The 15491-nt window shown below is 39.0% G+C and overlaps 1 protein-coding gene across 1 annotated transcript in view; it reads right to left on the reverse strand.

The window, feature by feature from the left end:
* Positions 1-353: 353 nt before the first annotated feature.
* Positions 354-15491, reverse strand: part of LOC141476678 (ADP-ribosylation factor-like protein 15) — a 96822-nt gene continuing 81684 nt past the window's right edge. The window contains exons 2-4 of the mRNA XM_074165484.1: positions 14010-14154; positions 11966-12025; positions 354-1346 (exon numbers count right to left, since the gene is read on the reverse strand). Of these exons, the coding sequence (XP_074021585.1) occupies positions 1129-1346; positions 11966-12025; positions 14010-14154 (423 nt within the window). The 3' untranslated portion in view covers positions 354-1128. The remainder of the gene's footprint in view (positions 1347-11965; positions 12026-14009; positions 14155-15491) is intronic.

The following is a 15491-nucleotide window of genomic DNA, read 5'->3' on the forward strand; positions in this document are numbered from 1 at the left end:
CTCTTCCTCTGATATTAAAAACATCACTATACCCCAGTCACATTTACATTTCTCCTTCTTAACACATAATAAGCTTAACATTTTATCCTCTATTTATTTTTGCTAACTAAAGAGGCATAAATAGCAATAAAACAATACAGAATGTACAAAAAACTATACTGTACAAATAAAAGTTATCCTACAGATCAATGTTTTAAATTGAATTGAACTGGCATTCTTCAGAAAGATCATCTTTTCGACAAAAGCACATCTAAGAAAGCAACAATTTTAAATACAAAGCAGCAACACAGTAAGTTGCTGAATCAGTTTTGACTCTGCTGTAGTAAAAAACACCACTCACGGAACAAACAGGAGATTTCACATACAATCTTTAATGGGAAGAGTCCTTTAAATGACATCTATGAACAGAATGAAACAATCAAAGTTTAATTTCTTCCTACAACTTCAGAAGATTAAGTGGAGCTTCTCATGAAGAATCGGTAACTTTCAGCATTTACTCAAAGGTATATGACGTGATAGGAATTGTAGGTAAGAATTTTTCAGAAACTTAAGAGCAAAAGGTACACTGAATAGAACAATTATATAATTTACTACTGTGTTAGCTACAAATTAGATAAAGACATTCTTTAAAATAAGAAAATCAGAACAGGTTAAGGACTTCAGAACAGGAATTGCAACTCTGCCTTCACATCAGTACGTAACAATTAAGAAAAAAGCTTTTACATAAAAGACTACCCATGGTTGCAATCTATTAGTTTAAGCAGTTGCAAAGAATGAAGTAATGGGATAGTGCAAGATTAAAACTAATAGCAAATAAAAACCCAAGCAAAACAAAAAATCACTGTCCCAGCAGCTTTTGATAAGAGTAGTTTAAAAACATCTTTTCTTCCTTAAACAAAATATGGTGAAAGTGGGAGAACTGTGTTTGTATCCAAGTATTACTTGTCTGTTTTCCAGAACAACTAAGCCTGTACAGAGTGCATTGGACTAAGTTCTATGGGGCTGGGACTGTTCTTAGTCTGTGTACTTACAGCGAAGAGTAACTGAGGCCAGTCCTTAACTAGAATGTCAGGATAATATGTCAGTGGTGTGCAGATAGTAAATACAAACAGGCAAGATGCTACCATATTAACATACCTCTTGTATGGAGCGAGCTGCTGGCTTGTCTTGATGATTGGCCAGTATTAAAAATGGCAAAGTACATAACTGTGGGTGCTGGAGAGCAGAATGCAGTTCATTCCTAGCGGTTTCTAGATCATCTTCAGAGGAGGCACTGTCTAATACAAATATTACCCCTTGGGATCCTTGGTAGTAACGACTCCAATATTTCCTGATATTGTCAGTCCCTTTCAAGACAATAATAAGAACTAATTAAAACAAGTATAGTTAAACAGATTTAACACTTGTATCTGAAAATAGCCCTTCTACTTAGAACAATCAAAGCAATGGACTAAATTTTCTCTCCTAAATATACATCATTAAAAGAGTAAAACAGAAAAAAGCAACCATAAATCCAACATACACACCAACATCAAACTAACATTGTTTAAATAAGGAAGGAATTGACTCAATGCAGTTCTTTATTCCTGAAAGTTTCTGCTCCGTTAATGAGTACTGGCAGAACTACCATGCTTCCAGTGCCACCTAGCCTAACCCTATGCCTTCTCACTGAAATATCTTGGTATTAATATATATAAACCTTTGCCCATTCTTTTTCCCTTAGCCCTGCAGCTCCTTGCCATAATCAGTAGCTTCTGTCACGGCAGTTGCTCATTTCTGAGCATGATAAGGTCTTCCAGTTCATCTCCAAACTCTTTGTAACTGGAAAAAAGGTGTCAGGAAAACCTATTAAAGTTGTAATTAGACACTCAATTAGGAGAATGGTGATACAATAGTGATTTGAACAGTGACAACATACAAAGGCATTCATTTCAACTACTTTTGGTCTGTCAGCCACACTAAAGATTCTGGAAGAGCCCAACAGTAGACACGAGCGACTATACAGGCTTATGTGCCACTGTGGGAGAATGGCTAGCTGAGAAGGGTTACGTAGACATGATCCAGCTGGCCGAGCAAAAGCTTGAGAAGCATCGGATTCAGCCCCCGTAACTGCTGGGCTGGTAAGGACACCTTGTCCTTGACTATAATTGTTGTATGATAACAGGGAGGTTGCAGCTGCTCAGGCATGGGAAAAGAGGATGAAAGTAACTGTAAAGAAGGAACCAAGGGCGGAGTTGATCTTTCTAAGAACTAACCAATCATGAGCTTAACTTTTGTAATATGTATGAGCTAATTATGTTAGGACATAAAAGGCAACTGTGTGAATCAATAAACGAAGCTTGCTGATCACTCATATTGAGTGGCCCTGTCTTCCCTCCGTCGCGACAAATGGCGCCCGAACAGGGACCCTACAGAGGGCTGAACCTGCGAGCCACGGTCAACGGAGTCTCAGTGCTGGTCCTGTAAGCAGCGCAGGAGGCGAAAGGGATTAAAGGAAAAGGTCCCCGCGCCCAAGAGCGAAAGGGATTAAAGGAAAAGGTCCCCGCGCCCTGGAGCACCTATAGAGAGTGTCCTGCCGGCTACGCGCCGCCGAAGTCTGGAAGGCTGCAACAGCGCGCTGACGAAGGTATGAATAGACAAGCGGCGTATGATTTGCTCAAATGCTTTTTAGAAAAGCGGAGCATTCAGGGTATAGATTGTAAAAGGGAGTTGCCTGGGTTATCAGCGTATGGAGTAGCGAGAGGTTGCTTTGATAATCCAGATACGGTTTTTGAACACAAGGAATGGCGTAAATATGAGGATAAATTGTTTGACGAAGTTATATGCGGTAATAAATCAGCCAAAAAGTTGATAAAGCCGTGGCGGGCAGTTGCTAACGCCCCGTTGCAAACCGAGCTGAGAAAAAAAAAAAAAAAAAAAAAAAAAGAGAGAGAGAGAAAAAAGCCGTTCACTCAAAAAAAAAATAAAAAAAAAAATCCCTTCATATATGGGTATTAAGCAAGGAAGAGAGGAACCATTTGGCCTGTTTATCGATCGAGTAGCAAACGCCATACAGGCGGCCGGGGTGCCCGATTATCTCAGAGGCACTATACTAAAGCAGTGTGCTATACAAAATAGGAATCCGGCCACACGCAACATCTTGGCTACATTGCCAGGGACATGGACTATCGAGGAAGGACTAGAAAGGATGGCTCAGGTACCGGTAGGGCCACAGGCAATGTTAGTTGAGGCAGTAAAGGAACTAGGGAATAGTTTAAAGGAACATGCGCAGGCTACGCAGAGTCAAGTTCTTGCAGCCCTTGCTCCTTTGCAAGCCTCCGTTCAACGATTAAATGCTACTGGATCACCTCGCCCACGATGCTACCGTTGCGGCGCTGCTGGACACATCAGACGGAACTGCAACGCCAGCTCAGTATGGTGCAGAAACTGCCGGTCGGACAACCACAATGAGACTGCATGTCGCGCTTCTAAACCGGGAAACGGACGATTCAGCGGGAAAAGCCGCCCCGCGCCGACACAAAAAGCGGCTGCATATCCGGCAGCACTCAATCCCTTCAGCTCAGACCAGCCACAAGCGGAAGCCTCGGCTTGGACCTGGCAACAGCAGTAGATTGTACCCTGTTGGACTCAAAGCCTGTCCGGATTGCTACTAGCACTCAAGGACCAATCTGTATCAATGGACAAGCTGTCGGAGCACTACTTATAGGCCGTTCATCGGCCACCATGCTGGGACTTAATGTGTTGGTGGGACTGATTGATAAAGATTACCACGGTGAGATCCAGATCATGGCCCACACGTTATTTCCACCGCTCTTCATCACTAAAGGCACCAAGGTGGCGCAATTAATTCCCCTACCACATCTTGCGGGGGCCCTTCAACCGCTGCAGGAGCAACCTCGAGGGCAAGGTGGTTTTGGATCTACGGGACAAATGGCCTTGCTAACTATCGGCCTGCACCAACGGCCACGACGATCGGTTACGGTGCAGTACGGCGACCAAACCATCTCACTTGTCGCACTTTTGGATACTGGTGCCGATGTTTCTATAATCAGTACACGGAAATGGCCGGCTCAATGGCCGACCTACGCGAGCAGCACCACGGTCGCGGGAGTAGGAAGATTGACCCTTGCTCGCAAATCACCCCTTCTACGATGGACCATAGGGGACAAGGTACCATCTGGGTTCCCAGCCGTTGGGTAAGGCCCGCCATCGACCACCCTGAAGTCGCCGCTGAAGGTGACCCGACTAATCATCGTAAACCAACGGACTGAGACCGCTGCGCCTGAGTGTGAACCACGAGGTCGCAAAGACAGAAATTAATTGTACAGTCTGTGGGGTCTGTAACCCCTAGGTATTATGTGCATGCTATTTGCTTAGAAGTTGAAACAGAGAAAATGGTTAATTTAGGTATAGAAAGCTTTATAGTAGTTGCCTTAGTTGTAAGCATAAGAGCCATCCCATATAGCGAGATGTTTGACCCACGAGAAAATGTGTGGATAACTTTAGCTCGGTCACTCAACACGACCAGCTTTTGTGCAAGCCTAGCAACACCCCGCTCCCCATTTACTACGTGCCTTATAGGGGTGCTCTTGGAGACTGGTTGGGTCTGTCCGGATGGCTGAGAAACCTTTTACAGACAGGATTGCTAGTCTTAATCATTGTACTAATAGCGTTGCTTTGTGTGAGTTGTGTGTTGTCTTGGATGAAAACCCTTGTGTTACGGATGTTTAACCAAGCCTGTGTCATTCAAAATAAAAACGGGGGAATTGTGGGAGAATGGCTAGCTGAGAAGGTTTATGTAGACATGATCCAGCTGGCCGAGCAAAAGCTTGAGAAGCATCGGATTCAGCCCCCGTAGCTGCTGGGCTGGTAAGGACACCTTGTCCTTGACTATAATTGTTGTATGATAACAGGGAGGTTGCAGCTGCTCAGGCATGGGAAAAGAGGATGAAAGTAACTGTAAAGAAGGAACCAAGGGCGGAGTTGATCTTTCTAAGAACTAACCAATCATGAGCTTAACTTTTGTAATATGTATGAGCTAATTATGTTAGGACATAAAAGGCAACTGTGTGAATCAATAAACGAAGCTTGCTGATCACTCATATTGAGTGGCCCTGTCTTCCCTCCGTCGCGACATGCCACAGTAATTTTTAAGACGCAGTTCAGCGCTACTCAGCCATCTCAACAGAAGTCAAGCAATAAGGTTATCTATACAAAGCTTTTGTCTCCCCAGAGAGCAGCATATGTTTGTAACACCAAGGTAGGAAAAAACACAACAAACAACTGTATTTGACAGCTGTCAAACTATCTAAACTATGATTTGGATATGGGCTATTCTTCGTATGTCTGAATATGGCACTACACTCATGAGGACTAACACTAAAGTGAACAGAAGCAGCAATACTCCAGTAGAAAGCTTGACATGTCTGCAAGCCAATGGTTCTCAGAAATGTGCTGAAAGTATCCTTTACAGACACTATTCTCACTTTGAGATAGAGAGAAGCGAGCTTTTAATGTAGACACGGATACCAAGTGCTGATAATAATAAAACTCCACTTTTTAATGAAACAAAACAACTACATAAAAGTTCTGACCAAAATGTAGGCACAAAATGAGAATTTAATGCAACATAATCACTATAACATTGATATGATACTTAAAATATTCACTTAATTTGTACACTGTGCAACAGAAAAGACAGCCACTAAACAAAGGTGAAGAAATCAATATCTAAAAAGGAATTTACACCATATACTTTAGGCATCCAACTCAAGAGTATTCAAATCTTGCTACATGGAGCTACAGCCCCTCCATGGCAGGGGGGGTGGAACTAGATGATTTTAAGGTTCCTTCCAACTCAAACCATTCTATGATTCTATGAGTTACTCCCTTCTCTGTACCAGCCACACTAGAACCTTGAGCACTCTGTTTCTGCATTCTGCACCTAGCACAATTTAGGTGGCTAATGAATGTTGTGAACACACACATTTTCCTATAGAGGATATTGAAGTCAGAGCTGAACCGTGGTTTTCTGTAAGAGATCTAAAGAGATGGTTAAAGGTAAATGGTCATGGGATTTAGTCAAGACCTTGCTTAACTTATCTATTAATTTAACTAGACTCATAAAGTAACACCACAAATAGGACAGGTGTTTAATTTATTTTATCAACTTCTGAAGATCAACATTACTTATACAGAAGAGGGACTGCATTGAAAGCTAATTCTATGCTTCTGTACCACCATAATATCTATCAATTGTACTTGTAAAGAATTTCATAGCATCTGTTAGATGTCCCAGTCTTTCCAAACAGCTGTCTATGTCAGAACCAAGTAGAGCAAGTTGCCAGAGGGATACTATTTACATAGCCACACACAGCAGCATCGCAGGCTTCTGAAGTATCACATTACTTTAAAAACTGGTAGAGAAACATTTTCAATGAACTGGAAGGGCAACACCATGATCAGTTCTTTGAAGGTCTTTTTTTTTTTCCCTAGCAATGTAACTTCTGTCTTATCCTCTAAGCTTCAGCCAGCTACTTTTCAACCACATGTCACTACCAGACCCTGAGTCTTATCTCTGTAACTGTACTATTTCTAAGGAGAAAAATTGTGTGGTGAACTGCAGAGCATTTGACCTCTTGTATCCAGGCTCACAGAAAAAAGCAGCACATGGATCCCTACATGAAACACTGGAGCCAGAAAAGCAGTATGCTGATTTGTTGACCTTATGGCCCTGTCTTTTTGGTTCAGGTTCTTTAGCTGGTGAAATTTGTTTCTCCACATCAACTGTCCCACTTCATGTTATGGCAAATTTAGTCTTACAGAGCAAGCAGTTGTTTTTAAAGGTGTAGTTTAGCACAGACCATTATATGAATTAATCTTTTCCTCTATTCCAAAGGTTTCTAAGACAGGGAAATTCAAAGTCTGAGTTCTCCAACAGTCCAGAATGTAATGTGCATCCATTAAACATCCTCAGGCTCTCAGAGACTACTGAAATGAAACTAGAAACTTAACTGGTATCCAAAATGTCCTATCAAACAATAGTAATACATGAGATAAGCATTTAGGTTTGTCAGCCTAATACCATGTGTTGCTCTAACAGCTTTGCAGGCACATGGCTGTTTCTTCAATCACTTCATGTCTAAACTAAGGGTTGGGTTTTTTTTTTTTTAAAAAAAAAAAGAAAAGAAAACAATTAGGTAAAAATCCCCAAAGCATCAGAAAAATATAGCAATTCACATTAGACCTAGGGAGGTTCACTAAAATGTGACATTCAGTGTGACATTGCAGCAAGTCTCCATCAAGAGCACAACAAATGTCACATAGTCCTTGCTTTAAAATAGTCTCAGCTGTGCATGAAAGCTCTTATTCACCTCAAAACAGGAGGAGGAATACATCACAGCTCTGGAGAAGTTATATTCTCAATCCAGGGAAGAATGTTTTTTCCTTCCCACCAAAAATAGTTAACCTGGGGCCATGAAAGAATGCAGGCTGCAACCAGTTTTTCTACCACTTCAAATATAACATCCACTCACCTGAAATAAAGATACTTACTGATTTTGAAGGTTATGTAGTTGATAAAAAGTTACATAGTTAATTCCTCTAGTGATATTAAATAGATAGTTTATAACTAGCAAAAAAGATTAAAAGACGACAAGGAATATGTCAACTGCACCAGAAAAATCTTCTTGCCTGAAAGACTGCCCCATTGGTGGGGGAGTAAGAAGGAAGAGAAGGGAAAAAAACCCAACAACAACTCTTGTATGTTCTTGCAAAATTTTTAAATATACCCTACCCCCTCCCCGAAAAACCTTATGAAAAGGCTTTTGAAATAACTGTTTCTAAATCTACATAGGTTTTATAACTTTAATTTCCATCACTTTCTCAGAAGGAAAACTGCCATGTTTTCTTAGATAATCAGGAAGATGCTTGAAATCTGAGAAATTTTAACACATTTTTAAGAGATCTAGCTGCTTCTTATCTATCTCAGGCATACCTTCTGTTTAGATCTCCCACTAATCCCCTTAAAGAAATACAGCATATAGATATTTGATTTTTTACATGGGCTATTTTTCAACCTGTTTTCTCCTTTTTATTACAAATAAAGTTATAAATCCTTTCTAAGATACCCACTTTGTACGTACATGCAATTTGTCCCCATTGACAGACACATCTACACACAGATACAGAAGTTTCCCGTGGGTGTATTATCATTCACCCTTCAATGGCTATTTTGTACTGCTACTGCTTATTGCTAAGCAGCAATACAGATGCTAAGCCAAAACTTTCCTCAAGGTTCAAAAGTTCCAGGACTTTTGCTTCCTAGGGTTTAACACCAAGAGATCACAGCCTGCTTTCTCCATCTTTTCAGACATTATACTCCTGCAATCATACACAAAGCACGGCAGCAGGGAATTGGCAGGTTTTTTCCCTCAAGGAGGAACATTTTGAGATTGCTAGATCAGCTATACTCACTGCAGCAATTCAACAACGCTGAAAAAACAGCGTAAAGAAACAACCCCAAAACCACTAAGGAATAAATATTCTCCCTTTATCTTCAATATATACAAAAACCAGAAATACGCATAATTTATTTGAAACAAAAATCTCCTGTTCTAGTCAGGACCATGAAGTTAATTAAAAGTTCATAAAAGTTCATTAAAAAATCTTACAGATTATTTTAAAAGGAAGATAAGAAAATATGTGCCCTGCAACATGCTCTAAGATTTATTTAAGTCTGAAGCTTTAATAGTTTGCAGTAGGTGGCACACCACACTAAACTGGACTTTATGTATTACAGCCATTCTCAAAATCACCTCCGCTTTTTTTTTTTTTTAATTTTTAAAGGCACAAACACACAGTAAGTCCTCCAGGGCAAGCAAAGCTTATGGTTGGCAACAAGAAAATCACCTAGCAGTTTCCTTTCTACCTATTACCCCCTCTCTGCCCTCCCCCCACCTCTGCTGAAGGACTCGATAACAGCCGGGATCTCAGAAGCAGCAGCACAACTCCCCAGGCTGACAACTGCTGTCAGTACCCAGCAAGGCTCAGATGTATCCTGCTCTGAGCTGCAGTCACACCTTTGGTAACAGTGCAGATAATCTCAAATAAAGCTCAAAACACTCTTTATGCATCTATCTCTATGGCACTTAAGACTAGTAGAGGTACCACAGCTGTGTTAGTTCTGTCTGTCTAGCCCTTCTGCTGACAGGCTCACAAAGTTTGAATCTGCTTTAGCCTTTGAAAGGATCAAAGCCATTTCTGGCTAGAATAAATAAAAACTTTTTTTGGGAGGGGGGGAGGTGAGGAGGGTGTTCATAAAACTTAGGTATCTTTTCTGATGCTAAACTATGCTGCTATACTCTATCCTTTGATTCAGCCTGAAGAAAATGGAGTTGTAAGTGCAACAGGAGACAGAATTTTTAGCAAACCAGAGTCTCTATTTTTCTCACCACAAAATGTCCCATCAACAAAAAAGCAGCCCCCCACCCCACAAAAAATGTAACTAGGAAATTTTGTGGTTTGCTTATCCTATTGTACATAGCTTTGATAGGTGTTGCTTACATGGCTCCTACTTGCTTTGAATAAGATAGACAATGGGTTGCCTATTCACACCGTAAAAAGCTAATTATAGAAAAAGAATGTTTTCAAACAACAGTGGAATGATGGCTACTGCTGAATCCTTATCTGAGCTTCCTCAGGACTCAAGATCTGTAAGCAAGTGCAAATGATCTCTCTTATCTACAAAATGAGGAAATTATGTGAAAGAGCCTGGGCTTAGGCACCATTTGAACAGCAGGCTGAGTATGATCGATAGCAAACAGATCTAACTTTAATGCTTTCGGAAGCTGAATGTCTCTGTGTGACTCACAGCTTGGACAGCTCATCAGGGTCATCTAAAAACTTCATCTGCCAAGACATTCTGTAAACTGTTAGACACAGCTATGTCACAGATGGCATTGCATGCACTCCACAACCAGATTTTGTAGAAGTGTCAACTGTCTTAGTCAAATACAGTACAGAGATTCTATTGCTTTGTGTTAGTATATCCCTGTGAGGTTGATTTAGCATTTACTTGTGCGATCAGTTTTCTGATGACTAACTAGATGAAATTTTAGCTGCTCTGACAGGCTATGTTGCTAGAACGGTGTTCAGTACTCCTCTCCTCCACAGAACAAAGGAAGAGGGTGGCTTTCCTATAACTATTCAAATATTAAATTTAATTAATAGGTCAACATAATTTTCTCCCTCCTTCCTCATTTTTTCACAAGGCAGATACTACCTGACAACTATTGCCATCTTCTCCAAGGGTTTATATTTTCCATTCAATTTGGATCGCACGACAGTGACGACTCATCCTACTCTCTCTTCTTTTGCTCTTTACTTTCAAATTAAGGCAAAATACACATGCTTTGTTTAACCAATCCTATTTAAAGTTATTTTTTTCTCAAGCTCTCATCTCACCTAGACAATTAATTTAGCTGGCCTAAGAGTGGGAATTTATTACCTTGGTAATGAAGCTTAAGGAGGAACAACAGTGGGGAGGACAGTTCTCATCTCTCTTCCTGGGCGTGCTCAAACAGCTGGAAACTCAAGCATCCCTGATATTTACCACTCTGCAAGCACTTAACACATTTTGTCTTAACTGAAATTTCAAAGATGGCTATACAACATTTTGATTCTCTGTGCTTGTGAAAAAGGCCTTTGGGTGGATTACAAAAATGTAACACAAACATATGACAATATATTTTAGTACATAAACCAGAGAAACTTAGTAAACCCTATAACATGTTGTTAGTATTTTTACTGGCACTCACCAGTAGTTTTTAAGTCTGCATTTACAAGATAGCAAACTAAATTATAAAATAGACTAAAAAACCCTGTAAATTATTCGTTGGCTTCTAGAATGGGCCTATAATCTTGATTTAGGCCTGAATATGTATCCACATCACAACTGACATCATGACTTCGCATTCTGTTTTGACAGCATTACAACAGCAAATGACTGAATAAACACACTGAATAAATGGTGGTTTCAGGTACTGTGTCTCCAGGCTGGAAACAGGCTTGTTAGAACCGAAGAAGCAGCTTCCTATTGCCTTTGCACCTTCATTATCTGTCTTGAGATTAAACCTCAGCATCCCAAAATTCTATCAGCAAAACTCCATTAGAAACTTCTGAACAACAAATGTTATCATCTGCCTTATTTTTCCAGTCTTTCCCCATTCTCCTGTATGTTCATTGTACACAATTTCATCCTTAGTTCCCACCAGAGATTGCTGCACTGTAACAGGAAATCATCAAATCAAATTTCAAGTTATCCTGGTAAGAGTACATTCTGAAAGAATGTGGGCTAGGGCATGGCACATCTTCTAAATTACACACGTTATTTTATAGACTAAATTTTTGGAAGAAAATGTGTGGGTTTTTTAGTTTCTCAGGAAGCAGGAAGGGTTTCTTGGTATATCAAAATAGAAACTTAGAGAACAAGCAGTTCAACTTGATCAGTAAATGAAGCAAGAGCTCCTTTTCAAGTAATTCAAGTAGGCCTATGTTTGATTTGAAAGCTATATATAGCTTACCTGAGCTACTGCTTGTAAGTAAAAGCTTATACGTACAATAAACACAAGGAACACACTTCCCTGAGCTACCACATGAGCCATACTAAAATTATAGCCCAGTTTGTATTTCTGTAGGACTTAACCTCTGCAATCTGAGAAATTACATTAAGGAGATACACCAGATACTTATCAGCCTTCTACTCCTCCTGCTTTTTACATTTTGTTCTAGTCAGCATTTGTTCAATTTTTCTCAGCTTTATCTGCTGTTGTGAAACATGGGTTTTAAGTTCCAGCCACAATGGAATTTTTAAATTTATCATTTTAAAACTGAAATCAAATAACAGTTTGGTATGATGAGATTTAGACACTGCATGTTTTTATAATCAAATGAATAAACACTATACCTCCAAGTTCTTTTACGTTCAAGATGGCATTCTGGAATGGCACTGCTTTTATGCTAAAACCTAAAAAGAGAAATAAAGAGTATTAGTAAGTTATTTGTTAAAGAGATCATTTGAAATCAGTTGCATACATTCAGAAAAGACTACTTCTTTCACCAAGAACCAGGATTCTGAATGTGAAATTCTGTTTCAATATGATGTTTAAAAATATCAGTTATAAGATGGAAAAAAAAAAAAATCAGTATGAGCAATGAAATTTGCAAAGATACTATTAAATAGCTGGCATACATTAAATTCAGCACGAAATTTCCATCCAGGCCATCTACCGTTTGGTAAGGAGTTAGTATGGAATATACCTTTATAAAAAGATCTTTTAATGCATCTGGAACTAAAGTTTCAGATTACCAGTAATATGAAGTGATCCTTCTGCAATTTTTAGGAGACACGGAAGACAACATGCAATTCACATCACTGTTTTCCTACATTTAAACTTCACAGCTTTTGTTTACACCTAAAGTATTAATCCTGTCTATAAATGTTAACAGAAAGATCCTTTTACAGACCTGAATGGTATGTATTAAAATGGTTACAAGCACACTAGAAGTATCTATGGATCTTCTATTAGCCTATTATATGCTTTAAACTAAAAAACTTTAATAAAGTTTGATGTTTTCCCTTAATTGGACATTCAGACAGCCAAGAGAAAGGGAATATGAAAGGCTTCCAGCAATCCCTCAATATACTACATACTAGATTCTGCATGTTTAGTGCATGCATACATTTAAGTTTATATAATACTTTATATATGAAAAATTACATCTGCTCTTTCTCTTCCTAGAAAGGAGCAAAAACTGGAATGGACCTGAATGGCATTGATGAGAAAGGCAAAAATACAGGTTATAAAATTTGAAAACTGAGTGGAGAAGTTGTCACATTGTATTCTTAACGATATTTTCTAATATAGCATGGATATGGTACATATGGGTAGATTTATTATAAGCTCAATAACCTCAATATGCATCATTTTGATTTGGATGCTGCCTAGTATCCATTTTCATTCCTAAAGTTGCCTAACTAAATGATGGTATTTTGTTGCAACTATCTAGAAACATATAAGAAATTTAATTTTAAAATAAATTATATTTTTGTTATTTCCTTTGATGGATCTATACTGCTATATTATATTGCTGTTACTATTGCTTTCATAGTCCAGGTGAACTTGCACTAATTTCAGGTGAACTCTAAAGATAAAGGGGGGAAGAGAAAAAAAAAAAGACTGAATTACTCAACAATTTCCTTCTAACCTTTTGAGTTATGCATTGACATCTTCTCCACACAATGAAGTGTCAGATCTCTTTAACATTCCTAATAACACCACTACGAAGGCAATGGGTTAATTATTCATTGCAGAAAAAACCCCCAGTATTTTCTTGTACCTGTTTTACTTTACAGTTGTATTAAATAACCTTATGTTCTTGTATTGGAGCCTTTTGTAAATTGATTCTCTGATCTCAATCTGCCCTTACTACATAAACAAGTCTCTGCTGATCTAAAAGAAAGAATTATCACCAGAAATAAACATTTCCATTACATTTATTCTTTTGGTTGCTAGCATATACCACAGGGCAGTACTAACCAAATATGATAAGAAATAAATCCCAATATAAGTTTCAGAGCATCACTATCCCATTCTATTATATATCACATTCTCCTTTTTCCTGTCTGTATAACAAGACTGCTTAAAAACCAAAAGACACCAAACCTTTTAAGGTCTGTCTACAGTAAACTGAATGTCCGTTTCCAAAGATTCTACTTACACCACAATGTATGTTCTGACTTTCGACATATTCCAAATTGTATGTTTTCATGGATATTCCCCACTGTATGACCACTGAAAGAGTAAGTAGTAGTAGCTTCAAAGCAATCCATTAGGTACTGTCAAAAGCAAGATAATTAAGCTGAAGTTCTCTACTGCCTTTACTATGCGTTTCAGAAGTTACCTTTGGGCAATTTTACAGCACACCATGGAATAAAGTCAGCATCCTACCTGTGGTAGACACTATATTCTCCGGGCTTTCACTGCAAAGCTGTGACAGAAGACTTGTCTTGCCAGAACCAGCGAGGCCTATGCAAACCAAGTCATATTCAGGTCGTGGTGGTGGCGGTCCCTTGCAGCAAAGTGCTCTAAAACACTGCCAGGGGGCGGGGGAAAGAGAAAAGGAAGAAGTTACTTTTTTGCAAATGTTTCTTCAACAAGGTACTAAAATTCAAGTTTATAAATTTAAAGGCACTAGAGAGAAGCAGATTATTATTCCAATTTACTATTTCGGCAAAATCAGCAATTTATTGACTGAGATTAGCTCAACTAAAATCGATAAGAGCTTTATAAGAAAACATAAATATACCCATTAACTTTTCACCTAAACCTCATAGAGCTGGACTGAGGAAAGTGACTTCCGTTTCCTGAATAGCATGAACAGTGCACATACAGTGAGATAGGCATGTGCTCTACTCAACCCTGTGGTTGGGTATGCATGAGTTTGCTTCCTGTGCTAATTTCATGCAATATCTAGTGTGAACATTAGAGCAGCTGCTGGCCAGTGTCTCCCTGTTGTCACAGGGAAGAATCAGAGAACTTTGCTCCATTGATGTCCTTCCTGGGCTTGCTTTGGCGCATGTTTTGAAGGAGAACAGCACTCATTCTACCTTACAATATCCTCTGTTAAAGAGTACAGCTTGTAAAGAAATAAATTTAGCTGGACGTAGCTCTAGTCATAAAGCAGCATACACAGACTCGCCACACACCCACTCATCCTTCACCAGTAAGCACAGCTAGGTATCACAGTTTCTGAGATGCAGCAGACACTGAACCCCAGAAGACAGGGAAATGACTCGCTCCAGACTACTCTCGTATTTTATTTGATATGATTCCCCTATCTTTGTTACATTCATGACTTTGTCCTTCTGAAAGGCTAGATATTTTTGTCTGGATGGAATGAAAACAGACTTTAAATATTCTATCCTCAAGAAGTTGCTGAAATTTAAGCTATTGCATATAGTACTTGATAAATTCTACAGTTCTATTACTACCAGCACATTTTGGGGGATACTTGTAATAACACATTTAAATTTTATAAACTTGTTTTGCAATCCTCCTTACTCAAGCTCAACGAACATCTCTTGCATCGGAAATATCACTATACAAACAGTTCGATCACTGCCTTCCTGTTCTCTCAGCCACCTAAAGTTATTTGGCCCCTAAAAAAGTCAGGGCTATTTAAGCATCCATTATAGAGACTAAACCTCTGTTACTGCTTTGGCAGCTGTATCTAGTAGCTGCACAAGACTTGTGTGAGAGTAGAAAATTCAGAGGTCATTGACCATGTAAATAAAATTGCATCCTATATTCTGCTTTTGATTACGGACAGGAAATGCAACACAACATATTTTATAAAGCATTGACTAGAGCTACACCATTATTTAAGATGATGTCACATATTACAGTGCAGTCTGTAATGCACAGAACTGC

Source organism: Numenius arquata, chromosome W, assembly GCF_964106895.1.
Source record: "Numenius arquata chromosome W, bNumArq3.hap1.1, whole genome shotgun sequence".
Lineage (NCBI taxonomy): Eukaryota > Metazoa > Chordata > Aves > Charadriiformes > Scolopacidae > Numenius > Numenius arquata.